The sequence below is a fragment of the Nomascus leucogenys genome, chromosome 10 (assembly GCF_006542625.1).
Source record: "Nomascus leucogenys isolate Asia chromosome 10, Asia_NLE_v1, whole genome shotgun sequence".
In the NCBI taxonomy this organism is placed as follows: Eukaryota; Metazoa; Chordata; class Mammalia; order Primates; family Hylobatidae; genus Nomascus; species Nomascus leucogenys.
In genome coordinates this window covers 76,876,849-76,904,595 of record NC_044390.1, presented here as the reverse complement: position 1 = coordinate 76,904,595, position 27,747 = coordinate 76,876,849, and the positions used below count along the sequence as shown (strand labels likewise).

Sequence of the window (27,747 nt, the reverse complement as noted above, 5' to 3'; positions counted from 1 at the left end):
GGTGCGGTGGCTCTTACCTGTAATCCCAGCACTTTGGGAGGCCAAGGGGGGCAGATCGCTTGAGCCCAGGAGTTCAAGACCAGCGTGAGCAACATGGTGGAATCCTGTCTCAACAAAAGATACAAAAAAAAAAAAAAAAAGGCCGGGTGCGGTGGCTCACACCTGTAATCCCAGCACTTTGGGAGGCTGAGGTGGGCAGATCACTTGAGGTCAGGAGTTCAAGACCAGCCTGGCCAACATGGTGAAACCCTGTCTCTGCTAAAAATACAAAAATTAGCCAGGCGTGGTGGTGCGCACCTATAATCTCAGCTACTCGGGAGGCTGAGGCAGGAGATTGCTTGAACCTGGGAGGTGGAGGTCGCAGTGAGCCAAGATTGCGCCATTGGACTCCAGCCTGGGCAACAAGAGCAAGACTCATCTCAAAAAAAAAAAAAAAAAAGATACAAAAAAGCCAGGCTTGTTGGTGCACACCTGTAGTCCCAGCTACTTGGGAGGCTGGGGTGGGAGGATCACTTGATCTTAGAAGGTCAAGGCTGCAGTGAGCTATGATTGTTCCACTGCACTCCAGCCTGGGTGACAGAGTGAGACCCTGTCTCAAAAAAACAAAAAAAAAAAGATTCCAAGATTCTGAGATGCAGCGAGTCTAGTGATCATGAACTCTGGATCTGGCCCTAAGATGCTGTGGTGGCAGATACTCTAAGGCTCTATGATAATGAGTCCTGAGCTCACAAGCTCTAAGAGGCAAAGGCAGCGGGGGGCCAAGAACCCGGCCAATCCCCGGTTCTGAATTCTGAGATTCTGTAAATCAGAGTTGACCTTCAGATGCCTGGATATTAAGATTCAAAATCCGTGAACATTGTATCTTGAGTCCAAAATTCTGGGAGGCCAAAGTACTGTTGTTTCCTCTAGGATTTTTCTTTTTTTTTGAGACAGGGTCTTGCTCTGTCACCCAAGCTGGAGTGTGGTGGTGTGATCATGGCTCACTGCAGCCTTGACTTCCTGGGCTCAAGCGATTCTCCCACCTCACCCTCCCAAGTAGCTGGGACCACCAGCATGGACCACCATGCCAGGCTAATTTTTAAAATTTCTGTAGAGACAGGGTCTCGCTATGTTGTTGTATTAGTCTGTTCTCATGCTGCTATAAAGAACTGCCCAAGACTGGATAATTTATAAAGGAAAGAGGCTTAATTGACTCACAGTTCCGCAGGGCTGGGGAAGCATCAGGAAACTTACAATCATTGTGGAAGGGGAAGCAAACATGTCCTTTGCATGGTGGTAGGAAGAAGAAGTGCCAAGCAAAAGGGGGAAACGCCCCTTATAGAATCATCAGATCTCTTGAGGACTCACTCACTATAGTGAAAACAGCATGAGGGTAACTGCCCCCATGATTAAATTACCTTTCACAGGGTCACTCCCATGATACATGGGGATTATGGGAACTACAATTCAAGGTGAGATTTAGGTGTGGACACAGAGCCAAACCATATCAGTTGCCCAGGCTGGTACTGAACTGCTAGGCTTCAGCAATCCTCCTGCATCAGCCTCCTGAGTAGCTGGGACCACAGGTGTAAGTCACCAGGCCCAGCTAATTTTAACATTTCTGTAGAGATGGTGTCTCACTGTGTTGCCCAGGCTTGCCTCAAACTCCTGGGCTCAGGTGATCTCCCTCCTCAGTCTCCCAAAGCGTTGGGATTACAGGCATGAGCCACTGCGCCTGGCCTCCTCTAGGATTTTTAAAGCATCTTACGAATCTAAAAAGTTCTCACACTCAGGATTCCACAAACTAGGTATCCTCTGGGCTTGAGATTCTGCTTCTGCAATGGATCCCGGGAAGTATCCGAGGACCTATTTGCTGCCCTTGGGTGTCGCTGGGCAGGATTCTGCCTGCATCCCCCACCCCAATTTCTACATCCTGCACCCCACCCCCACACCCAGCAAGCCTGGCTTGGTCTCTGCCCCGCCAGGACCCTGGATGACTGTCCCCTGCCCCCAGGTCAGACAGCCCTGCACATCGCCATTGAGCGTCGCTGCAAACACTACGTGGAACTTCTCGTGGCCCAGGGAGCTGACGTCCACGCCCAGGCCCGTGGGCGCTTCTTCCAGCCCAAGGATGAGGGGGGCTACTTCTACTTTGGTAAGGAGGGGCCTGGTGGGGGCTGACTGCATGCTGGAGAAGCATGGCCGGAGATAGCGTGATACTGGTTGGTGTCTGCAGCCCTGACCATCCCCCAGACACCCAGGGCCACTCTGGCCATGGGCGCAGGCAGCACTCTGGAGCACAGGCTGCACATCGGTCTTGGTCACAGGGCCCTTGCCTCTGAGGTGTAAGTGCCATAGGGGAACTTGGCACCATGGACCTGGATTCAGGTCCTCACTCCAGTCAGGCACGGTGGCTCACACCTGTCATCCCAGCACTTTGGGAAGTCAAGGCAGGAGGATCGCTTGAGGGCAGGAGTTTGAGACCAGCCTAGGCAACATAGCAAGACCCTGTCTCTTTTAAAAATTTAAAAAATGGCTGGGCACGGTGGCTCATGCCTGTAATCCTAGCACTTTGGGAGGACGAGGCAGGCGGATCACCTGAGGTCACGAATTCGAGACCAGCCTGGCCAAAGGCATAGTGAAACCCCATCTCTACAAAAATAACAAAAATTAGCCAGGCATGATGGCGGGTGCCTGTAATCCCAGCTACTTGGGAAGCTGAGGCAGGAGAATCGCTTGAACCTAGGGGACAGAGGTTGCAATGAGCCGAGATTTCCTCATTGCACTCCAGCCTGGGTGACAGAGTAAGACTCCATTTCAAAAAAAAAAAAAAAAAATTAGGTGGCATGGTGGCATGTGCTTGTAGTCCCAGCTGCTCGGGAGGCCGAGGCTGGAGGGTCACTTGAACCTAGGAGTTCGAGGCTGCAGTAAGCCGTGATTGCACCACTGCACTCCAGCCTGGAAAATAGAGCAAGACCCTGTCTTTAAAAAGCAAAAAGAAAACAACAAAAAAAGCCAAATCCTCACTCTGCACTTTCCAGGCATGTGACCTCACTTTCCTGAGCCTCACCTTCCCCAGCTATGCAGTGGGGATCATGAGAGGCCCTTGGGTTGTGATGTCAGCGCCCAGCTCTGTACTGTTTGTGTCCTTTAATCTGGTTTATGCTGGGACCAACAGCCCCATCACCAGCCCACCACTGCTGTTGTCATCATTAGACTCTTGAAATATTTTGAATTTTGCCCCTGCTTAAAGGCATTCATTATGTGCAGCTCAGGGACAAAGTCACACAAATAATTCCATCATCAGCTGGGTGCGGTGGCTCATGCTTGTAATCCCAGCACTTTGGGAGGCCGAGGTGGGCGGATCACTTGAGGTCAGGAGTTTGAGACCAGCCTGGCCAACATGGCAAAATCCTGTCTCTACTAAAAATACAAAAATTAGCCAGATGTGGTGGCGTGCACCTGTAATCCCAGCTACTCGGCTGAGGCACAAGAATCGCTTGCACCCGGGAGGTGGAGGTTGCAATGAGCTGAGATTGTACCACTGCACTCCAGCCTAGGCGACAGAGTGAGACTTTGTCTCAAAAACAAACAAACAAACAAACAAACAAGAATTCCATCATTGGATATGTCCAGTCCCTCACAGACTCCAAATCACATGGCTGTGCCCTTAACTAGCCACACCCCGTCTCCCTGGCATCACCCAGAGAAACGTGCAGTTTATATCCACTGCTGGTGCTGTCTCTGTCATCATCCTCAGAGTGCCACGGTGTCCGTCCCCTGAGTGTCTGTAGGCAGAGTCCCACCCTGGGCCCCCTTTGCTGACCTCCCACCCTCCACCCTGGCCCGTAGGGGAGCTGCCCCTGTCGCTGGCTGCCTGCACCAACCAGCCCCACATTGTCAACTACCTGACGGAGAACCCCCACAAGAAGGCGGACATGCGGCGCCAGGATTCGCGAGGCAACACGGTGCTGCACGCGCTGGTGGCCATTGCCGACAACACCCGTGAGAACACCAAGTTCGTTACCAAGATGTACGACCTGCTGCTGCTCAAGTGTGCCCGCCTCTTCCCCGACAACAACCTGGAGGCTGTGCTCAACAATGACGGCCTCTCGCCCCTCATGATGGCTGCCAAGACGGGCAAGATTGGGGTGAGTGTGCGGCTGGGGGCACAGCTGATCCACCCACTCGTACCCCTCTACACACACACACACGAGGGTCTGCTGTGCATGCACCTCCCAACATGCCAACCCCAGTGTGCAGATGTCCCAGCTCAAGAACCTGCTATGGCTCCCTAGTGTCCAGCCAAGCTCCTTAGCTTCATCCCTGAGCCTCTCGCCTCATGTCACCCTACTGGATGTCCACCCCTCCACCCCCACCAGCCAGGATGAGCCACTGATAGGAGACTGAGTCCCAGGGCCCTAGCCCAGCGGTGCTCCCAGCCTCAAACCTGTTGAATGGCCCTGCCCCAGTTCCTTCCCTTTTCTGGGCCGCACAGCATGGGGCCTGGAGAAGGGTTTCTCAACTTCAGCAGGATTATTTTGGGCGGCAGGTTCTTTGTGGTGGGGACTGTCTTGTGTTATTGCCGGACATTGATCTGCATCCCGGGCCTCTACCCACCAGATGCCAAGAGCACCTCCCCTTACACTTGTGACCACCAAAAATATCTCCAGAACATTGCTGAATTGTCCTCTGGGGGGGCACCATGGCTGTGATTGGGAACCAAGTCTGGAGTACCCTAGAGGCAGGAGCACCTGTCCAAGCCCTGGTATTACCACTTCCCAGTGTGTGACCTCAGACATCTCATTTCCCTTTTCTGTGCCCCAGTTTCCTTGTCTGTAAAATGGGGATATAAGAGTGTCCTCTGGTGTGGTGTTGTGACAAACGCGGTGATCCACATAAGGCTCTTAGGAAAGAGCCCGGGAGGGGCAGTAAATGCTCACTTACACATCTGTAATGCCAGCTACTTGGGAGGCTGAGGTGAGAGGATCGTTTAAGTCCAGCCTGGATTATTTGAGATCCCAAATAAATAAAAACCGAAATAAAAAAATAAATAAAAATGTAGCAAAAATTACTAAAATTGCAATTATACCATGGCCCTGAGGCCGTAGAAAGGCTCCGGTTTAAATCCTGGCCTCGGCCGGGCTCAGTGGCTCATGTCTGTAATCCTAGCACTTTGGGAGGCTGAGGTGGGAGGAGCACTTAAGCCCAGGAGGTTGAGGCTGCAATGAACTGTGATAGTGCCATTGCACTCCAGTCTGGGCAACAGAGCCAGACCCTGTCTCAAAAAAATCCTGGCTGTGCACAGTGGCTCACGCCTGTAATCCCAGCACTTTGGGAGGCTGAGGTGGGCGGATCACCTGAGGTCAGGAGTTTACGACCAGCCTGGCCAACATGGTGAAACCCCATCTCTACTAAAAATACAAAAATATTAGCTGGGTGTGGTAGCGGGCACCTGTAATCCCAGCTACTCAGGAGGCTGAGGCAGGAGAATTGCTTGAACCTGGGAGGAGAAGGTTGCAGTGAGCTGAGATCGTGCCACTGCACTCCAGCCTGGGTGACAGAGAGAGACTCTGTCTCAAAACAAAAACAAACCCCAAAATCCTAACATTGCCTGACCTTGGGCAATTCCCACCCCTCTCTGTGCCTCTGCTTCCCTGTATGTAAGCCAGGGAAGGAGGAGTGGTAACAGGAAGGACCGCATATGATCGTCAATATTATAATTCACATATCATTAAGATGGATTCATTGCTATTTTAACGGCATGAAGAAGATATTCATTACAATTAAGATGTTGAAGGCTCATCCAGGTTCCATCTGGCTCCAGCTGACTGGTTAAGTGGCTTCTGGAACACCCTTCATTTTTCCCAGCCTCCACTCTTTATCTGTAAACCAAGATAATAAAAGCAAGAATTAAACAAGATGAGGAAAGGGTCCTCCAGCAGCCGGTGCTCAGCTGTTTTCTGGGGAGGCGTCATGTGCTGAGCTGGGCCCAGCCCTGGGGGTCTTTCCAGTGTGAGCCCCCTGACCCTCCTGGCCCCCTGTGCAGATCTTTCAGCACATCATCCGGCGGGAGGTGACGGATGAGGACACACGGCACCTGTCCCGCAAGTTCAAGGACTGGGCCTATGGGCCAGTGTATTCCTCGCTTTATGACCTCTCCTCCCTGGACACGTGTGGGGAAGAGGCCTCCGTGCTGGAGATCCTGGTGTACAACAGCAAGATTGAGGTGGGCTCCAGGAGGGGGCATGGGGTGCGAGGAAGGAGGGGCAGGGCTGGGAGCAGGGATGGGGCCCTGGGGCTGGGCTGGGGGAGACAGCCCCAGCCTCTGGGACCCAACGTTGTGGGTCTGTTGGCTGAATGCAAGAGAAGGTGCCGACTAAGTGCCCAGAACAGTGTCTGCCATGTGAGGAAATGAGGAAGACTTGTGGGAAGATGGACTTTTGGGGCAGGTAGGACTGGGTTGGGATCCTGGCTCTGTAACTTACATGCTGTGTGTCTCAGGACAAATGGCTCCACCTCTCTGGGTCTCAGCTTCCTCGTTTGTAACCTAGGGATAAGGATCATGGATATCCCATGTGGCTGTTGGGAGGACCAAAGAGGTTAATTTTAGAATGGCCTGGCACAGAGTAAACATTACGTCAGCTTTTACCATTCATGGTTGTTATATAAACTTTTGAAAGCTCTTTTTTTCGGCCAGGCACGGTGGCTTATGCCTGCAGTTCTAGCATTTTGGGGAGCCAAGGTGGGCGGATTGATTGAAGCCAGGAGTTTGAGACTAGCCTGGGCAATATGGCGAAATCCCATCTCTACAAAAATAAAAATAAAAATAAAAATTAGCCAGGCATGGTGGTGCGAGCCTGTAGTCCCAGCTACTTGGGAGGTTGAGGTGGGAGGATCACCTGAGCCTGGCGAGGTTGAGGCTTCAGTGAGCCGAGATCATGCCACTGCACTCCAGTCTGGGTGACAGAGTGAGACCCTGTCTCAAAACAAACAAACAAACAAAAAAACCAAGCTTCTTTCCCCCTACTTAGCAGTATTTTGTGAACATCATTCTGTACTTTTAAATATCCTTTGGTAATATTGTCGCTGCATGTAAATGTACCATATTCAAATGAACCGTTCTCTTATTGCTGGTCGCTTGGGTTTGTTTCTGCCTTTATCAGGAATAACACTACAAGAGCATCTCTGTGACCAGGTGGGGTGGCTCATGCCTGTAATCCCAGCACTTTGGGAGGCCGAGGCGGGTGGATCACGAGGTCAGGAGATTGAGACCATCCTGGCTAACATGGTGAAACCCCGTCTCTACTAAAAAATACAAAAAGTTAGCCAAGCGTGGTGGCGGGCGCCTGTAATCCCAGCTACTCGGGAGGCTGAGGCAGGAGAATGGCGTGAACCCGGGAGGCGGAGCTTACAGTGAGCTGAGATCGCGCCACTGCACTCCAGCCTGGGCGATAGAGCGAGACTCCGTCTCAAAAAAAAAAAACAAGAGCATCTCTGTGGCTGCGTTATTGCACAAATCATGATTATAGAGAAACTCAAGTTAATAAAGGGCTAGGAAGCTATACAAATGGAGTAGAACATGCTGGGGACTGGGTGTGGGTGGTCTCCCTTCTAGCCCTGCCCTGTGGCTTACTGGTCTGTGAGCTTGGCTTCCTTGCAAGACCTCATTTCCCTCATTTTTTGAATTAGTGACCATATTGATTTAAATTAGTAGTGGCAGGAGGTTTAGCATCTCAGGTGCAAACTGATTGATTAGTAGTGTCTACCCAGGGAACTGTATGAATACAATTGTGCAGGGCTCAATTATTGATGTCTGCCCTGGGTTCAGAATTGGAGAATTGTGGTGAGTCAATTATTTATCATCTTTGGGCAAAATTTCTCAATCTTTCTCTCTGAATCAGAATTTCTGAGAGTGGAGGCCAGGATTTATACTTGCAGCAAGCTACATAGATGATTTTGCGGCCAGCAGCTTGGTACTATCCACAGATTGGAGTTTGGGAACCATGAGAATAAATGTCTTTTTTCTTTTTTGAGACGGAGTCTCACTATTGTCGCCCAGGCTGGAGTGCGGTGGTGCGATCTAGGCTCACTGCAATCTCCGCCTCCCAGGTTCAAGTGATTCTCCTGCCTCAGCCTCAGGAGTAGCTGGGATTACAGGTGTGCACCACCACACCTGGCTAATTGTTGTGTTTTTAGTAGAGATGGGGTTTCACCACGTTGGCCAGGCTGATCTTGAACTCCTGACCTCAGGTGATCCGCCTGTCTTGGCCTCCCAAAGTGCTGGGATTATAGGCGTAAGCCACTGCACCTGGCCTGAAAATAAATGTCTTTTAAGGGACTTTCCAGTTCCGAGTTCTGTGATGCTAGAGTAGGGTGGAAAGGTACATTGAGGCAGAATCGGGCAGAATCTCAAATGGTGAGTGCAGGAGCTCGGGGCTGATTTTCAGTATCTGTCCAGTTCCCCATGAATCCTTGAATGCAGCTGAGGAACGGATGGAAAGAGAAAGTGCTGTCCGGGTGGAGGGTGGGGGAAGGCACACCAGAGGCAGCCTGCCTGGACCCCCCCGCCCCCCCACCTCAGGAAGGCAGCGCCCGACCACCCTGCCTCTCATAGAACCGCCACGAGATGCTGGCTGTGGAGCCCATCAATGAACTGCTGCGGGACAAGTGGCGCAAATTCGGGGCCGTCTCCTTCTACATCAACGTGGTCTCCTACCTGTGCGCCATGGTCATCTTCACCCTCACCGCCTACTACCAGCCGCTGGAGGGCACGGTGAGTGCCCGGGGACCAGGCAGGGCTGGGGCAGGCACTGGGCTGAGCCACACAGGACTGGGGCACAACCTCATCCTTCTGGATCCCCTGTAGGAGGAACTGGAGAAGGTTTAGGAACAGGTTGGGGAGGCGCCCTCCAACATCCAGGGGTGGCCCTGAGCTGGGAGGAGGAAGACTCAGGAGGAAGAGAGTGAAGGAGGAGGCTCCATGGGATGCAGATGTTTCGGGCCTGGGGGAACATCTGGATTGGGGGCCAGATGTTGGAGGGGCTGGGTGACGACCTGTGTGCCCTTGCTGCTCCCCAGCCACCGTACCCTTACCACACCACAGTGGACTACCTGCGGCTGGCTGGCGAGGTCATTACGCTCTTCACTGGGGTCCTGTTCTTCTTCACCAACGTGAGTGCCTGGGCCCCGTGCCCCCGACCCTGCCTGCCCTCCTCTTCTCTTCCTGCACCTCTTTTCTCTCCCTCACTTTCTCTTCTCCATCCTCCAAATGGTCCGTCTCCTTTCCTTCCTCCTTTTATTTTCCCATTTCTCTTCTACCTCCTCCAATCCCATGTTCTCCAGCTCTGCTTTTTTCTCCTTTTCTAACAGGAAAGAGTCCTTTGTCTTTTCTCTGTACCAGCCTCTGCCTCCCTCTCTTCTATCCCTTTCTCTGTCTCCTCTCTCCTCCTCTCCTCTCCTGCTGGCCCCACCCCTTTCACGTGCCCCCTCCTGTCTTCCAGATCAAAGACTTGTTCATGAAGAAATGCCCTGGAGTGAATTCTCTCTTCATTGATGGCTCCTTCCAGCTGCTCTAGTGAGTAGAGGTCCCTGGGGGCAGCTTCTGGGTGAGGAAGGCGGGTTTGGGCTGCTAGGTCATCCAGATTCAGGAGAGAGGTGATTCTATTAGAAATGAATGCACCCAACCTGGGCAGCTCTAACCCAAAGTCAGGACAAAGCCACAAACAATAGGGTCTTCTGGTTAAAGAAAAATTCTGATTGCTAGGGAATTATCATATACACCATGGATAGAAATAATTTTAACCTCTTATGCTGGTGAATGATTGCTAATGTCTGCCTGAAGTGCATGTTAAGAATTTTGCACCTGTGTCTGTGTTTAGTGGGAAAGAGTTAGGATTGATTAATGATGTCTGCCTGGGACAGTGAATGAGAGAGTTACTGAGTGTGTGTTACCTCTTCCACATTTCCCTTAGAGTTGGAGGATGATGAAATTCACCTAGCCACAAAATCTCCACTGAACACCGCTAAATCTTTCTTTAGCAATTCAAAGGGGCATCATTTCAGGATCTTCTGGGACCTCAGGATTAATTGCCAGCTAATTGAATGTTCTTGTTAACAGAATGCTGGGGAACCCTGCTAATCCACTTTGTTTCTTTTCTGGGGGTCTAGAAGGCATTGGGAAGTCCTGATACCCTGGAGGGCTTGGAGGTGTGTCTCCCTCTCCAGAGCCTCATTGTCCCCTCTCCCCTCTGGCCTGTCTTGTGGTCTCTGCTGCACTGCAGCTTCATCTACTCTGTCCTGGTGATCGTCTCAGCAGCCCTCTACATGGCAGGGATCGAGGCCTACCTGGCCGTGATGGTCTTTGCCCTGGTCCTGGGCTGGATGAATGCCCTTTACTTCACCCGTGGGCTGAAGCTGACAGGGACCTATAGCATCATGATCCAGAAGGTATGGGCTGGGAGGACCCTCTGGACTCGTGTGTTCCTGGAGGGAGTCACACACACCACATGCACACTTATGCGCCTGCAGAGCTGAGGATGCCGGGTACCATGGGGGCAGGAGGCATGGTCTGGACACTGGGGTGGGACCAGGGTGGAGATGGAGGAATGGGGAAAGTGAGAAACCATGTGTCTCCTCTTTGCCTCCATAATCCCGCTGGGGTCTTTAGATTCTCTTCAAGGACCTTTTCCGATTCCTGCTCGTCTACTTGCTCTTCATGATCGGCTATGCTTCAGGTGAGCTCTGGGTGCTCAGGTGGGCCTGGCAGGGCTGGTGCAAGGACGGGAACAGTAGCCATGATGTATAGGGGACAATAGCAGCCTTGCTGAATTCTTTTTTTTTTTTTTGAGATGGAGTTTTGCTCCTGTTGCCCAGGCTGGAGTACAATGGCGCAATCTCAGCTCACTGCAACCTCCACCTCCCAGGTTCAAGTAATTCTCCTGCCTCAGCCTCCCACATAGTTGGGATTATGGGCTCCTGCCACCACGCCCTGCTGTTTTTTATTTTTATTTTTTTTTGTATTTTTAGTAGAGATGGGATTTCACCATGTTGGCCAGGCTGGTCTTGAACTCCTGACCTCAGGTGATCCACCCTCCTTGGCCTCCCAAAATGGTGGGATTACAGGTGTGAGCCAACGCGCCCAGCCACTGAGTTCTTATTTGTGTGCCAGGCACCAGACTAAGTATGTTTCCATCCTTGCCTCCCAACAAGCCTGTAAGCTAAGTGCCTTTATTATCCCCTCTTATAGAAAAGGAAACTGAGGCTTAGGAGGGTTAAATAACTAGCACAAGTTCAAAAGCCAGTGAATGGTGGCCGGGTGCAGTGGCTCACACCTGTAATCCCAACACTTCAGGAGGCTGAGGCGGGTGGATAACTTGAGGTCAGGAGTTTGAGACCAGCCTGGCCAACATGGCAAAACCCCGTCTCTACCAAAAAATACAAAAATTAGATAGGCATGGTGGTGCGCAATTATAGACCCGGTTACTCGGGAGGCTGACGCACAAGAATCACTTGAACCCAGGAGGTGGAGGTTGCAGTAAGCCAAGATGGCACCACTGCACTCCAGCCTGGGCAACACAGCGAGACTCTGTCTCAAAAAACAAAAAAGCTAGTGAATGGCAAAACTGGAGTATCAGCTATTGCTACAAAGGAAGCCACCTAAAGTGGGGCTTAAAATAGCACCCACTTATTATTATTATTATTATTTTGTGGCAAGGTCTCACTCTGTCACCAAGGCTGGAGGGCAGTGGTTCTCTCGGCTCACTGCAACCTCTGCCTCCCAGGTTCAAGCAATTCTCTTGCCTCAGCCTCTCGAATAGCTGGGATTACAGGCGTGTGCCACCACGCATGGCTAAGTTTTATATTTTTGGTAGAGACGGGGTTTCACTATGTTGGCCAGGCTGGTCTCGAACTCCTGACCCCAGTGATCCACCCACCTTGGCCTCCCAAAGTGCTGGGATTACAGGCGTGAGCCACTGTACCAGGCCAACTTATTATTGCTTATGAGTCAATGGGTCAGCTGGGTGGCTGTGCTGCCCTGGGCCAGGTTTGGCTGATCCCTACAGGCTCTTGTGCCTGTAGTCAGCTGGCAGGCTGGCTGCTGGCTGACTGGTCTAGCTAGTATGGACTTGGTTAGAGGGGTTTTGCTATCTATCTTCCACGTGGTCACTCATCTCTGGCCAGCTAGCTTGGGCTTGTCCACATGGTGGCCTTAGGGTTCCAAGAACATGAGCAGAAGTGTTCAAGGACACCTCCTGGCATGGCATCACTGCTGCCTTACTCTGTTGGCCAAAGCAAATCACAAGGCCAGCCTCGATTCAAGGGGTGGGGAAATAGACACCACTTCTTTTTTTCCATTTTTTTTTTTTGGTGGAGGCAGGGTCTTGCTATGTTGCCCAGGCTGGTCTTGAACTCCTGGGCTCAAGCAGTCCTCCGCCTCAGCCTCCCAAAGTGCAGGATTACAGGCGCGAGCCACTGCACCTGGCCTAGACTCCACTTCTTAGTGGGAGAAACTGTAAAGCCACATTGAAGGGGCATGGATACATGGAAGGATAAAATTTAATAATTAAACTACCAGCCCAGGTATTTTCTTAAAGCCCAACATCAGCTCCCTTTGATATACCTTTTCTGTGATGTCATGATGCCACGCAGAAGCATTCTGGGACCTCAGTGGCACGGGTCATGGGGGAAGGACCAGGGACCAGGGCTGGAGAAACTGACCAAGTCCTTGGGCTGATCCCTGAGGGGTGGGTAATCTGACATCAATGCCCAGCATCCAAAGGGGAGTGGCCAACTCAGGTTAGACCTGGACACATTCACATCTGAGCAGGTTCATCAGGGGACGAGCCTGGCACAGGAATCTGATGAGGGTGATATTTTAACCCACGATAGTGGCCAAGTCTCTATGTAGATTATTGGTGGGAAGTGGAGTTGTAGTTTTCACTGGGGAGATAGGGACAGGGTACAGCTTTCCCTTCCCAGGGATCACACTGGAAAAACTAGACAGTGTCAAGGGTTCAACAACAGTTTGGGATTCAGGTCAGGGATCTAGCCCTACTGCAGTCCTAGTTACTGAAACTGAGGAGAAACAAGGGTTTTAGAGTAGCAGCTTAGCAGTCAGCTTGGTCGCAAGGCTTCTCCTTATAGGATGCACTAGATCTCAGTTCTGAGGCTGACATGACATAAACAGGACACACACGCTTCTGTTCCCACACTTTGGTGTCCATAGCAGACATCACTAATGGATCACAAAACAGTTTTTCTGGTGAGTCCAGACAAGGTCTCAGAATCCTTCTCAACACAGTGTTTCACCAGGTACTATACAACTTAAGAGCATTAGCATATGAGTTGAAATCTGCATACTCTAATCCCTGGTTGCAGGCAATATGACATTCTATGCTGCACTGACTGATGGGACTGAGCCTTCTTCATGCTCCCCTCCCTGGCTGGTTTAGGGACAAGTTGTTGCTGCCAAACTGTGTGGAGAAGGAATCTGAAGCTCCACCTGGGCTTAGTAGGAAAGGAGAACCATGATGAGTTTGAGATGTCTAGAGCAGGAGAGGCCCCTTAGAGAACATGGCTTCAGGGCCAGTCAGGACTGGTGCCTGGTTTCAGCCCCCACTTTTCCTCTCTAGGTTGGGATGGAGTGGGAAACTGTCAGAGAGAGAGTCTACCCCTGCGAATAGGGGCATTCCAGAGCCCCCAAGACCTCTAAGAATGGTAGGCTGCATTAGGATTTCCCAACACTATTGACACTTGAGACCAGATCATTCTTCGTGGCGGGGACCATCCTGTGCATTGTAGGGTGTCAGGCAGCACCCCTGGCCTCCATCCACCTGATGCCAGTAGCACCCCCATCCCCAGTCGTAACAACCAAATATGTCTTTCGACATTGTCAAATGTCCCCTGGTGGGAAAAACTGACCTTGCCTGGACTAGATCCTGAAACCTCTTCCCTCCTGGTAGCAGGGAACCACCAGGTTGTGTAAGGAGGGGTCAACTGTCCCACGTTGGAAACAGAGCAGGTCAAAACTCCCACGCTTATCAGTAGTGGGATTGAGCCTGTGAGTAGCCATTGCATTCCAGCCTGGGCAACATAGCAAGACCCCATCTCAGAAAGAAAGAGAGAGAGAGAGAGAGAGATTGAGAGAGAGAGAGAGAAAGAACCTCTTCCTTATCAGCAAGAGTTTATGGAAAGGCTTCAAAGGTTTTGGGATCAGGAGGACCTGGGTTTGGTGTGGCTTGGCTGACATGCAGGGTGACATGGGTCAGCGTGTAGGCCAGCGTGCTCTCCTCACTAGGCCTCAGCTTTCCCCTCCAGCAAATGAGAATGACACCCTCCACCTCTCTGCGGGTGTCCTCACACTCAGTGAGTGCCACCCCCATCCTCCCACAGCCCTGGTCTCCCTCCTGAACCCGTGTGCCAACATGAAGGTGTGCAATGAGGACCAGACCAACTGCACAGTGCCCACTTACCCCTCGTGCCGTGACAGCGAGACCTTCAGCACCTTCCTCCTGGACCTGTTTAAGCTGACCATCGGCATGGGCGACCTGGAGATGCTGAGCAGCACCAAGTACCCCGTGGTCTTCATCATCCTGCTGGTGACCTACATCATCCTCACCTTTGTGCTGCTCCTCAACATGCTCATTGCCCTCATGGGTGAGACAGTGGGCCAGGTCTCCAAGGAGAGCAAGCACATCTGGAAGCTGCAGGTGAGGCCCCAGGGCCCCCAGCCCCACTCTACCGGCCACCCTCGTCCTTCCAAGGACACTCACCCGACTGGCTTCCTCGGCCTTCCACTCTGAGCAAGCCGTGTCTTCTCATTCTGCCTCCACTTCTCTGTCTGTAAAATGGGCATCAGAGGCTGCTGCTGACTTCCCGGAGCTGCCTAGTGAATTTTGAGGTGGCTTCTTGCCTGGCCACCAGCAGTGGGCTCAGATTCTCCTTGTGGTCCAGCTCACAGGACACAGTCGGCTCCACCTAGCATGACTGAGTGACTTCTGCCAGCTCAGAAAGTGCTCAGTGGGCATCAGCATTTCAGCAAGGGTCCCACGCTGAGCCCAGGGGCAGCTCTTGTGCTCTAGCACTCCAGCACAGGGATGTCAGCATTCTCACGGGGGTCTTTTACTAGCAACCGTGAGCATGCTTCCTAGAGGAGAAACCAGTGGGGACAGGGGCCGCCTTGGCCCCAGGGAGCTGCAGAAAGTTTTTACTTACCAAAAGCTTTCTATGCAATCCTGGGAAGAACAGGCCCTGGGATCACAGCCCTCCCAGGCCAGGTGCAGCCTACAAACCTGGTGTCCTAATAAACAGTGCTGCCCCACGGCCCAGGAATACAACACCCATGTTTACCTTGACTGTGCATTTCAGGAAAATGGTGCAGTGAGAAAAAAGGGCCCAAGGTCCTCCCAGGACTGGGTCTGAGGGAAACAGCTCCGGCCTGCTCTTAACCTTTATCTGTATTGCTTACTTCATTGGGCCTCAGTTTCCCCACTGGGCATTACTCAGAGGATGCAAACTGGGCATCCTGTGGGCTGGAGTGCAATGGCGCCATCTTGGCTCGCTGCAACCTCTGCCTCCCAGGCTCAAGTGATTCTCCGGCCTCAGCTTTCCGAGGAGCTGGGGCTAAGGTGTGCACCACCTCACCCGGCTAATTTTTGTATTTTTTGTAAAGATGGGGTTTCACCATGTTGCCCAGGCTGGTCTTGAACTTCTGAGTTCAAGCGATCCACCTGCCTTGGCCTCCCAAAGTGCTGAGATTGCAGGTGTGAGCCACTGCACCCAGCCTCAGACCATTATATTAAAAAAAGAAACAAACTGCAAAATTTAAAAATTAAGAGATTCCCTATGAAAATCCAGATTTCTGGCTTTTCTTGAAAAGTTGGAAGCCCCAGGCAGTGCAGGGTCCGGATTCCTGCCTGGCAGCCCTCAGGTGGGGTGAGTGGCAGCTGCCCCCTTACACGTGGGCATTTGCTCCCTGTTCACCCCAGTCTCCACCCCTCCCTCACTGAGTGGCAACTGCTGTGTAAGTGTGATAGGACTTGGGCTGCAGCCTTTCTGCACCTGATCCTGTTTCACCGATTTGTTTTCCTGCCTGCCACCTGTGGGTATTTGAGTTTATAAACCCTGTGTCTAGTGGGGAGTAGGAGTCTAAATGCCTAGTTCTGGGCCCACCCCGGCCCGTTGTCTCATTTCTGCCACCAGAGCGGCAGATGTGGGCTGTGAGGCTCACCGATGTCCCTCCTGACCCTCCCTCCCCGCAGTGGGCCACCACCATCCTGGACATTGAGCGCTCCTTCCCCGTGTTCCTGAGGAAGGCCTTCCGCTCTGGGGAGATGGTCACCGTGGGCAAGAGCTCGGACGGCACTCCTGACCGCAGGTGGTGCTTCAGGTGAGGCTGGGGCAGTGGGGCCAGGCGGGCAGGGCGGAACCATCCCCACTGGCTCGGGGCCCCTGCTGCTCCAGCGTCTTCTACCCATTGCAATTTCTGGAGCCACTGAGGCCCCAAGAGGCCCAAGCAGAGTTCATTTCCACCAGGCGATCTCAGGCAAGTCGGTCCACCTCTCTCAGCCTCAGTTTCTTCATCTGTGGAATGAGACAATGATCTCACAGGCTCCTAGGCTGTCGGTGCAGATTAGACAGGTCAGCACGTGAGAAGTGCTCAGCCAGTGCCCGATGTGCATTGGGACACCACAGGCTCCCCTGTTCCTTGCTCAGGGGGAAGCATAGACTTGGATGGTGGGTTCATTTGAGAGCATCACCCTGTATCTACCAAACAGTGGGGTGAGCTCTAGTGCCTTGGGTGAAATGGGAAGCTGAGGAATCTGCAGTTTCCAGGGCTGGAGACCTCACCTAGCCCATCTGCAGAATGACTCCGTGTTTCAGAGGCACAGGGAGTGCCAGCTTCTTAGGGGAACCCCTTCATGAATCTTTTCTTTCCAGTTGATTGATTCTTTGTAAAGTGGTTGTCAGCATAGAGCATAAGCAGAATGTTTGGAGTCAGGCAAAGTCAGTTTCTTCATCTGTACAATGGGAACAATAATAGCACCCACTTCCTAGGCCAGCTGATCAGTTCAATTCCATTTTTTATTTGTTTGTTTTTAGAGGCAGGGTTGCTCAGGCTGGAGTGCAGCTGTGTGATCATAGCTGACTGCAGCCTCCAACTCCTAGTCTCAAGCGATCCTTCCACCTCAGCCTCCTCGTGCCACCATGTCCGACCAATTTTTAATTTTTTTGTAGAGATGAGGTTCTTGCTATGTTGCCCAGGCTGGTCTCAAACTCCTGGTCTCAAGCAATCCTCCCACCTCAGCCTCCCAAAATGCTGGGATTACAGGCGTGAGTCACCACACCCAGCCTCTGTTCAGTTTGAATTCAAAGCTCAAATCTTGGCTGGGCATGGTGGCTCATGCTTGTAATCCCAGCACCTTGGGAGGCCGAGGTGGGCGGATCACCTGAGGTCAGGAGTTTGAGACCACCCTGGGCAACATGGTGAAACCCCGTCTCCACTAAAAATATAAAAATTAGTCGGGAGTGGTGACATGCACCTGTAATCCCAGCTACTCGGGAGGCTGAGGCAGGAGAATTGCTTGAACCTGGTAGGTGGAGGTTGCAGTGAGCTGAGACTGTGCTACTGCACTCCAGTCTGGGGGACAGAGCAAGACTCTGCCTTAAAACAAACAAACAAAAATGAATAGATAGGAAAAAAAATTAAAGATAATATGTAAAAAAAAAGATAATATATAAAAAAATGAGTGGATAAACAAAATGTGGGCTGTGTGTACAGTGAAATATTAGCATGGTGACTGTAATACCAACACTTTGGGAAGCGAGGCAAGAGGATTGCTTGAGCCCACGAGTTCAAGACCAACATAGTGAAACCCCATCTCTACAAAACATTTAAAAAAAATTAGCCAGGCGTGGTGGCATATCCCTGTAATCCCAACTACATGGGGGGCTGAAGTGGGAGGATCACTTGAGCCTGGGAGGTCAAGGTTGCAGTGAGCTGTGATCGTGCCACTGCACCCTAGCCTGGGCAATGGAGTGAGACTCTGTCTCAAAAGAAGGATAAAAAAAAATTTCTGCTTGGGGGAATGGAAGAATTTTGAAAATAGACAGCAGTGATGGTCACACAATGTAGATGTGCTTAATGCCACTGAATTGTATACTCAAAAATGATTAAGATGGCAAATTTTTGTGTATGTGTATACACACACACACGTAAGTCTTTTTTTTTTTTTTTTTAAGATGGAGTCTTGCTCTGTCCCCCAGGTTGGAGTGCAGTGGCGTGATCTTGGCTCACTGCAACCGCCTCCCAGGTTCAAGTGATTTTCCTGCCTCAGCCTCCCGGGTTGCTGGGACTACAGGCCTACAGGCGCCCGCTACCATGCCCCGCTAATTTTTGTTGTTGTTGTTGTTGTTGTTGTATTTTTAGTAGAGGTGGGGTTTCACCATCTTGGCCAGGCTGGTCTCGAACTCCTGACCTCAAATGACCCACCCACCTTGGCCTCCCAAAGTGCTGGGATTGCAGGCAAGAGCCACCACGCCCAGCCTTGTTGTGTATATGTTACCATAATAAAAAAAATAGGAGGGTGCGCTGGGGATGGTGGCATGGGGAGCGTCTCTGTGGGGCTCCCCATGACCCTCTGCTTGGGCCCCGCCAGGGTGGATGAGGTGAACTGGTCTCACTGGAACCAGAACTTGGGCATCATCAACGAGGACCCGGGCAAGAATGAGACCTACCAGTATTATGGCTTCTCGCACACTGTGGGCCGCCTCCGCAGGGGTGAGTGGGGGGCGGGTGCGGAGGGGAGCCCCAGTCCATTCTCATCACGAATTTGCTTTGAGCAGCCCTGCTTCTTTCCGGGACTCAGTGTCCGTGTCTACAGAATGAGAGAGTGTGCCCCTGAGTTTCCTCCGCTGCTTGTGAATGCCTGGGGCACCTCACCTACATGGCTTCATACTGGCCCTCCCTACTGCTGACATGAGCTGGCCTGGGGAGGGAGGACGAGCTCCTCAGCCATCCCTGTGTGGGGAAAACCTTCCTGTTTGTCCAGTAAGCCATGAGCATGCGAGATGCAGCTGGAGAGGACACAGGCACTCAGGGCATTCGGCTCCAGGCTTGAATCCTGGTTCCTCCATTCTCTCCTGGGGAGGCACCTTGACCTCTCTTGAGCCCCAGTTTCCACCTCTGTAAAATGATCATAATCACACCCCCGCTTCAGAGCACTGTGGAGTGCCCAGTACACAGTAGGCACTCAATATATGCACGCTCTCTCTCCACCAACCCCCACCCCTCCCTCTGATGTGCTCGTGGTGCAGATCGCTGGTCCTCGGTGGTACCCCGCGTGGTGGAACTGAACAAGAACTCGAACCCGGACGAGGTCGTGGTGCCTCTGGACAGCATGGGGAACCCCCGCTGTGATGGCCACCAGCAGGGTTACCCCCCCAAGTGGAGGACTGATGACGACCCGCTCTAGGGACTGCAGCCCAGCCTCAGCCTCTCTGCCCGCCCATTTCTAGTCCAGCCACATTTCAGCAGTGCCTTCTGGGGTGTCCCCCCACACCCTGCTTTGGCCCCAGAGGCGAGGGCCCAGTGGAGGTGCCAGGGAGGCCCTAGGACCCTCTGGTCCCCAGGCTCTGCCTCCCCACCCTGGGGTGGGGGCTCCCGGCCACCTGTCTTGCTCCTATGGAGTCACATAAGCCAATGCCAGAGCCCCTCCACCGACAGGGCTCAGGCCCCAGCCCCTAGCCCCTGCCTCTCCGTTATTTATTTGCTCTGCTCTCAGGAAGTGACATGACCCCTGCCCCAGCTGGAACCTGGCAGAGGCCTCGGGACCCCGTTCCAAGTGCACTGCCTGGCCAAGCCCCAGCCTCAGCCTGCGCCTGAGCTGCATGCGCCACCATTTTTGGCAGCGTGGCAGCTTTGCAAGGGGCTGGGGCCCTCGGCATGGGGCCATGCCTTCTGTGTGTTCTGTAGTGTCTGGGATTTGCCGGTGCTCAATAAATGTTTATTCATTGATAGTGGAGATGGCAGGACGATGGTGGGGGTGGGAGGGATGGTAACAGGCATGAGACTACAGCGAGGGAGATGGGAGAGCTAGGAAATGCCTAGGGGGAGCCAGGGGCAGGGGTGAGAGTGAGGGCAGAAGTACTGACCGGGAGGCATTTAGAGTGTTGGTGGTTGGGGGCTGGACTGGGTGGTTATGATGGTGGTGGTGGCCTGAGAGGTGGCTGAGGTTGGCGTTGCTGTGGGGAAGGTGGGGATGGAGGGAGGGGAGGAGAGTGATGCTGGTGGGGGTAATAATGCTGGCCAGGGAAAGTCATGTTGGCAGGGTGAGAGCAATGCTGGTGGGGGTGACAGTAGTGCTGGCTGGGGGATAATGATCCCCGTGGAGACAGTACATTTGGGCAGGGGAGAGTAATGCTGGCCGGGGGTTGACAGTGCAGGTGCGGGGACTCTGGTGCTCATCAGGTGACAGTCATGCTGGGAGTGCTGCTGGGAGGGCTGTCCTGCTAGTGGGGAGGATGGTTGTCAGGCAGCATGGAGCAGGCGCGGCAGTGGGTGAACCTGGAGTGTCAGCAGGGTGCTGGGTGTGCATGCGGATTGCTGTGGTGAGGACCATGGTGGCAAGGGCGATTGGCAGTGGTTGTGGAGCTGGGATGGGTGGGGGTCATGGTGCTGCTGGCTGAGTGGGATGGTGTCTCCTTGAGGACTGCCTGCCTGTGTCTGTCCACAGGGCCACATGCCACCTGGAGCTGTGAGCCATGAGCCAGAGGTGAGGCTGACCCTCTTCTCTTCTGTATTAGTCTGTTCTCATGCTGCTGATAAAGACATACCCAAGACCGGGTAATTTATAAAGAAAAAGAGGTTTAATGGATTCATAGTTCCATGTGGCTGGGGAGGCCTCACAATCATGGTGGAAGGTGAAAGGCACGTCTTACATGGCAGCAGGCAAGACAGAAGAGAGCTTGGGAAACTCCCCAGCAGGGAAACTCCCCTTTATAAAACCACCAGATCTTGTGACACTATCACGAGAACAGCACAGGAAAGACCCACTCCCATGATTCAATTACCTCCCACTGGGTCCCTCCCACGACACGCGGGAATTGTGGGAGCTACAATTCAAGAAGAGATTTGGGTGGGGACACAGCCAACCTATATCACCTTACCAGGGCAGCCATTCACCTGGGGTCATACCCAACACCAATCAAGCTCCGAGGCAGCTCCAGACCTCCTGGCATGAGGAGGGACCCCACAAACACCCATCCTGCTGCCCCCACCCCAGAGCCAAGGAAGCCACAGCCAGCTAGTTTCCCATGGCCTCCCAGCTCCGGGTCCAGCTTCCAGCTGGGATCTCGCGTCCTTCTGAAGCTTCAGTTGAGAAGAGCTTGGGTCTTGGAGGAGACCAAGGCCAAGGGCAGCTGCAGTGGAAAATAGCATGGGGCTTGGGTTGAGCAGTCCTGAATTTGCATCGGCAATGGGTTATTTGGTTCAGGAAATGTTGGTTGAGTCACTTTACCTCTCTGGGCCTCCACCTCTTCATCTGTCAGAAGGGGAGAGTCAGTGGCAGGAGGGACATGAGTCTACCAAGCTCCATGAGCAGGAGGGAGGACTTGGATTACCACCAAGCCTGGCCAGGGGGCTCCAACCCCCCACCTCCTTCTACATTGCCCTCCAGGAGCAGATTGTAGCCCTCGTGGTCCAGGAGTAGCCCAGTTCTTCCCAGGGCTCCATGCTTTTTTATCTGTTCCCACACCCAGACGGGGTCCTCAGCCAACGCTCTCAACAGGCATCCCCAGAGCCATTCTGATTAGACAGGTTGTGTCAAAGGCTGTGCCTGAGCCAGTCCTCAGGTCCGGGTGACAGGGTGCTTCCTGGTGAACCTCCCCAGAACCACAGGGAACCCCAGCTAAGAGTGGCAGGTCAGCTCTCCGGAGGCTGCAGACAAACATCTTTCCCTCAGGTCAGGCTCTGGGAAGGAGCAGCCACGTGACTGAGCCCCTGGGGCTCAACTCTGAGAAGGGCAGAAAGTCGGGGCAGAGAGAGAAACACTCTTTTCCTTTTCCTCTACTCTGATTGAAGTGAAAACACTCTTAAGTTGTTGCTGTTGGGCTCTTCCCCTGGGTTGGTCGGAAGACAAGATGGCCACCTGGATCTTGCCTTGAAGCTGGTTGTTTGGGACAAGGAGGGGGCCTATTTTGCCTTGGGTGCCCTTGAAACGAGTAGGGATAGTGAGGGGGGATGTTGGCATGTGGGAGAATGTCCCAGAAAGCTCTGGATTTGGGCCAGGTGTGGTGGCTCATGCCTGTAATCCCAGCATTTTGGGAGGCCGAGGCAGGCAGATCACCTGAGGTCAGGAGTTCGAGACCAGCCTGGCCAATATGACGAAACCCCATCTCTACTAAAAATATAAAAATTAGCCAGGCATGATGGTTGCGCACCTGTAATCCCAGCTACTTGGGAGGCTGAGGCAGGAGAATCGCTTGAACCTGGGAGGTGGAGGTTGCATTGAGCCAAGATCTCGCCATTGCACTCCAGCCTGGGTGACAAGAGCAAAACTCTGTCTCAAAAAAAAAAAAAAAAACAACTCTGGATTTGGATTCACGGGAACTGATTTGAGTCTTGCCTCAGGAATTCTTCCAGGTATTTGTGGGTAGATTAGAAATGCTCTGAGCCTCAGTTTCCTTATCTGTAAAATGGGCACAGGCTTTTTGATGATCAAATGATTCCTGGGACCCATTAAATTCCCCTAGGCAGGCTGGGCACAGTGGCTTACGCCTGTAATCCCAGCACTTTGGGAGTCCGAAGTGGGCAGATCACCTGAGGTCAGGAGTTCCAGACCAGCCTGGCCAACATAGTGAAACCCCGTCTCTACTAAAAATATGAAAATTAGCTGGGCGTGGTGGGGCACCCCTGTAATTCCAGCTACTCAGAGGCTGAGGCGAGAGAATTGCTTGAGCCCCGTCGGGGGTGGTTGAGGGGGCAGTGGCAGAGGTTGCAGAGAGCTGAGATCGCGCCACTGCACTCCAGCCTGGGCAATAAGCGAGACTCTGTCTCAAAAAAAAAAAAAAAAATTCCCCCAGGCAGCAGTTGAATAATAAATAATCAATACCCAAATCAGTGAGGAAGAAGAGAGAATTGTGGTTGTAGTATTCATATAGTTATGTGATTTGGGCAGCAAGTAACAGAAAACTTACACTGGCTGAAAAAAAAGGATATTTATTGTGTCAGCAGGATATCCCAAGTTAGGGAGGATATTAAGGCTGGTAAATTCAGGGTCTCTGTGATTCATTAAGGACCCAGTTCTGTCCCTCACGTATTCCTTCAGCATTTAAGTATGGATTCCAACCACGTGTCAGGCACTGTGCGAGGCAACGACTGCCTGGTGTGCTGGCTTTTTTGTCACACCAGCTTTTCTCAAGGACACAAGATGGCGCCCTTGATCCACACATCACATCCAGATTCAGCCTCATTCAGTAGAAGGGAAGCCAGCTCTTCCTGTCTCTTTTTCCCTGAAGTGTCCTAGCTGGCCTCTCCTCTTGTATTATTGACCAGAATTGTGTCATGTGTCCCACGCTTCAGCCAATCAGCAGGCAGGAAACAGCAATTGACCTAAAGAAGCAGATGGCGATATGGAGGAAGGAAGTGACTCCAGCCAGGTCTGGGTTCTATGAGAAAGAGGATGTGGGAATTGATATTGCCTAGGCAACCAGTAGCATCTACTACAGTCCTTTTTGCAAATGTCCACCCTCCACCCCAACATTGTTATCAAGAATGGCTGTGGCTCATTCTAGGTCTGTGAAGAGGTCACTTCTCTAGGGGCGGATGGGATGGGCCTGCCAACAAAATCAAAACACCCTCCCAACTCAAAGAGACTCAGTAACTTCTAAGGTGAGTGTTTAATTCATTTATTTTCATTATTTTATTTTATGAGACAGGGTCTCACTCTGTCACCCAGACTGGAGTGCAGTGGCATGATCTTGGCTCACTGCAACCTCCACCTTCCAGGCTCAAGCAATTCTCTTGCCTCAGCCTCCTGAGTAGCTGAGATTACAGGCACATGCCACTATCTCCTGGCTAATTATTTTTATTTTTTTATAATGAAATAATTTTGGCTATGAATTTTCCTATGAGTACACTTTTAGCCATGTAGTAAGTTTTTCCAACTGTGATTTTTCCAAATATTTGATGATTTGAATACTGACTATGACTAAATAGCTGTTTGGGGGAACTTAAAAATCTGCAAGTCATTGGGATTTTGTTTGTTACAGTAAAATCTTAAAGATGACTTTTCCCAATGTTCTCAAAGTGTGGGACATGCGCTGGTGGTATGCCAGAATATTCTCAGGTGATACAATGGACGTAGGATCACACTTAAAAAACCCATATTCTCTTTTCAGTTCTCTGTATTTCCTGACTGTATCAAGGTCTCAGTTTGGTGCTTCTGTGTTTAAATGCCTTCCCAACATTCATTTATCTTTGTTTTCAAATAGAGAAAAGCCTTAGGCTCAGAACCTCTGGAAGGACATGGTATCTAGGAAGAACTTAAAAACATTTTAATTTTGTGGCTGGGCATGGTGGCTCATGCCTGTAATCCAAGCGCTTTGGGAGGCCAAGGCAGGTGGATCACCTTAGTTCAGGAGTTCAAGACCATCCTGGCCAACATGGTGAAACCCCGTCTCTACTAAAACTACAAAAACAAAACAAAACAAAAAAAAACTCAGCTGGATGTGGTGGTGTGCACCTGTAATCCCAGGTACCCGAGAGGCTGAGGCAGGAGAATCATTTGAACCTGAGAGGTGGAGGTTGCAGTGAGCCAAGATCGTGCCACTGCACTCCAGCCTGGGCGACAGTGAGACTGTCTCTCAAATAAATAAATAAAATAAAAAACATTTTAATTTCATTTTATTTTTAGAGTAATAAAGCCTTTTCTTTATGGCAAATGATACAGTTTTCTAGATAAAGTAGTGGTCTCAAGTGTAGTTTACAAGAAAGTCATTTAATAATAAAAATATAGCTTATAAAAAATACTTAGATGGTTTAAGGAACTATATTAAATGAATAAACGTTCATGGGGAAAATTATGACTATGTTATAGAAATGATTGATATTTGGGTATCATTAATTTATCTCAACCCTATATCCACGCTTGATCCCTTTTTACCACCGAGCCTACACCTATTTGCATACCTCCTGTGACAGGAGGTTCATCGTCTCTGAAGACTGTAAAAAAGCAGCATCCTTAGCTTAGATGCCCTTCTCCGTTCCCCTGCCCTGTGTGCCCTTTGCAGTCTAACTTTGTGATGTCCTCCCGCCGAGGGCAAAGCATAATTTCCCACACCCGGGCTTGACCATGTGACTTGTCTTGACCACTGGGATGTTAGCAGACATGCCAGGGCCAGCCCTCAGGAAGAGGATAAGAGACACCCAAGTCTTCCCAGGCAACCTAGCTGAGATCAGAGGAACCCGGCAGCTGCATGATAAATTAATGTTTTTGGATACCACAGGTTTTTTATGATTGTGTGTGTGTGTGTGTGTGTGTGTGTGTGTGTTTAAGTGCAGGCAGCAATAGCTAATGGTTACAGACACTAGAAGAGACAGTAAATAGAACCCGGGCAGGCCAAAAAAACTAAATGTCTACTGGGTTCCGTATTATAGATGAGGAAACAGGTTCAGAGAGATGAAGACTCTTGCCCAGGGCACCTGGATGCTAAGCGGTGGAGTTGGGACCTGAACCCAGGCATTCCGTCCTCAGAACCCATGCTGGAGAGAAAGTACTCTGGTCCCTGGGCAGTGAGAGGTAACGAGGCCAGACCACTTCTGCAGTGAAGGCCCTGGCTGTTGCCTGTCACTTTCATGGAGCTCCCAAGCCTGTCGGCATTCACTGAGAGCGCCATACCCCTAACTTTATTCCAACAAGGACTGCTTATTGTGCGCATGTATGTGTATTTAATAATGATAAGGCACTTGTATGTCATATTTGACAGGAGGGCTTTTTTTTCTTCCCAAGTTTAAAGCACTACTGGGAAAGAATTAGTGCTACTGGAGGCAAAAACAAAGGGCCCCCATCAGAAAAGACAGTCTGTGAAACTCTGGGATCTTAATTGAACAATTACCTCTTATGCCTATGAATGGTTCATTATTACATGCCCTGTTATTATTAGCTGTTATTATTGTTTTAGATGAATGCTGGGAATTTTGTTTTAATCAAAAGCCGTATTCAGCCACACCGTTCATCTCCCCGCAAAATGCATGCTTCTGACATTTCCGAATGTGATAATGTCGCAGTCGGCAGTCGGTCCCTGCACCTCGCCCAGATAACGGTGTACTCGGATCATTTCAGTTGTCTGGATGGAACGGTTAAATACTCCAGGCCTCTGTTCATGCTGTTATTAATTTTTGGCTCCCTGGTGAAAGCATTTATATAAGAATATAGCACCTTCTATCTTTTATTCTTTAGGAATCCAGTGTCACTGAGGACAATGAAGTGATCTTTGTTCATCCCAAGCTTTTGAGATAGAAATAAGAGGGAGGGTAGTGATGGAGCCAGAGGTCAGGATGGGAGAGGCACTGAGTGGTGGAGACCTAAGCCCCAGGATTGAGGGGTGGAAGGGCTGGCTCAGGAGAGGCCAGGCTGGGAGTCTTGTGTTCTTAGAGGGAATCAGAGGAAGGGGGAAGCAATATGGATAAGGCACTGCCATGTGTTAGATGCCTTGCTGTGTTTGGCATTCATAATCTCAGGAACTGTGTGCGGGAGCTCATGAACCAGTGTTTGTATCATCCTAGAAATCATGCCCCCTCTTCCTTACAACACCCGAGCCAATCACCATGACTTTCCTTCCCTTACTAGGTATCAGTATGGGAATAGCCATGTGACCCAGTTTTGCCCCAAGAGACAAGCGGGGAGGTCTGCTGGGGGAGGGGGAATTCTGGGAAAAGTTTCTGGGAAAGTAACAGAAGTCTAGGAAAAGACTATCCTCTCTGTTGCTGGTCACTATTGCATCTGGATGTGATGCCTGGAACTGCAGCAGCCACTTTGTGACCCTGAGGGGCCTTGACAGAACAGAAAGATGAAAAGGACATTGGTCCCTGATGACACCATTGAGCTGCTGCTTTAACCAACTGTGGGGCCACCCTGCCTTAAGGCTTCTTATGATTATTCCAGATAATAAATGTTCTTTCTCATTTAAACTAGTTGAGTCAGAGGGATTTTCTGACATTTGGCCCAAATCATGCAGATACAAGTACAAATTTGTATCCCCATTTTACAGATGAAGAAAGTGAGACGCAATCAAGTAAACGCCCATGGCTAAGGACACACAGCCTGGATGTGGTGGAGTTGAACCTTTCTAGGGGGTGGCAGGATTTTATTTTTTAATATACTTAGTGTTTTTGGCCTTTCCAAAGCAGGCCCACATTCTATTTCTCCATAGCAGCAGGCTGTAATGGCTTCTAACAGGTAAGGGCAGGAGAGGTTGGGGTTTGGAGCAGGGACTCAAACCCAGGTTCGCACATCTCAGCTTAGGGTCTTCTTAGCACCTCAAGGTTCTTAGTGACATTAGAGAGTCCCCATTGGCACCCCTTAGTTTTGGGGGTACACCCCCTGGATCCCACAGATCTGCCCTTGGCTAGCACAGGGTGGGGCTGCTGAGGTCCTGGAGATTGGTCACCAGGGGCCGCTGTCGTCACACTCGGGCCTCCTTAGAGGGGTTCAGAAGGAAGCTTGGAACCTGGGGATGTGGTCAGGAAGACTCCCTGTGAGCACCCTG

The 27,747-nt window shown here is 51.3% G+C and overlaps 1 protein-coding gene across 5 annotated transcripts in view; it reads left to right on the top strand.

The window, feature by feature from the left end:
• The window catches only part of TRPV4 (transient receptor potential cation channel subfamily V member 4), a 50,306-nt gene extending 30,303 nt beyond the window's left edge, over positions 1-20,003 (top strand). Inside the window, exons 5-16 of one of the 5 annotated variants that reach the window (XM_030821347.1) lie at positions 1,994-2,134; positions 3,832-4,130; positions 6,029-6,208; positions 8,597-8,755; positions 9,061-9,153; positions 9,483-9,556; positions 10,263-10,428; positions 10,649-10,715; positions 14,374-14,690; positions 16,242-16,369; positions 18,639-18,760; positions 19,297-20,003. In XM_030821347.1, coding sequence (XP_030677207.1) covers positions 1,994-2,134; positions 3,832-4,130; positions 6,029-6,208; positions 8,597-8,755; positions 9,061-9,153; positions 9,483-9,556; positions 10,263-10,428; positions 10,649-10,715; positions 14,374-14,690; positions 16,242-16,369; positions 18,639-18,760; positions 19,297-19,454 — 1,904 coding nt within the window. In that variant the 3' untranslated portion in view covers positions 19,455-20,003. The remainder of the gene's footprint in view (positions 1-1,993; positions 2,135-3,831; positions 4,131-6,028; positions 6,209-8,596; positions 8,756-9,060; positions 9,154-9,482; positions 9,557-10,262; positions 10,429-10,648; positions 10,716-14,373; positions 14,691-16,241; positions 16,370-18,638; positions 18,761-19,296) is intronic. The other 4 variants (XM_030821346.1, XM_030821348.1, XM_030821349.1 and 1 more) reach the window with 4 other exon arrangements.
• The last annotated feature ends 7,744 nt before the right edge of the window (positions 20,004-27,747 follow it).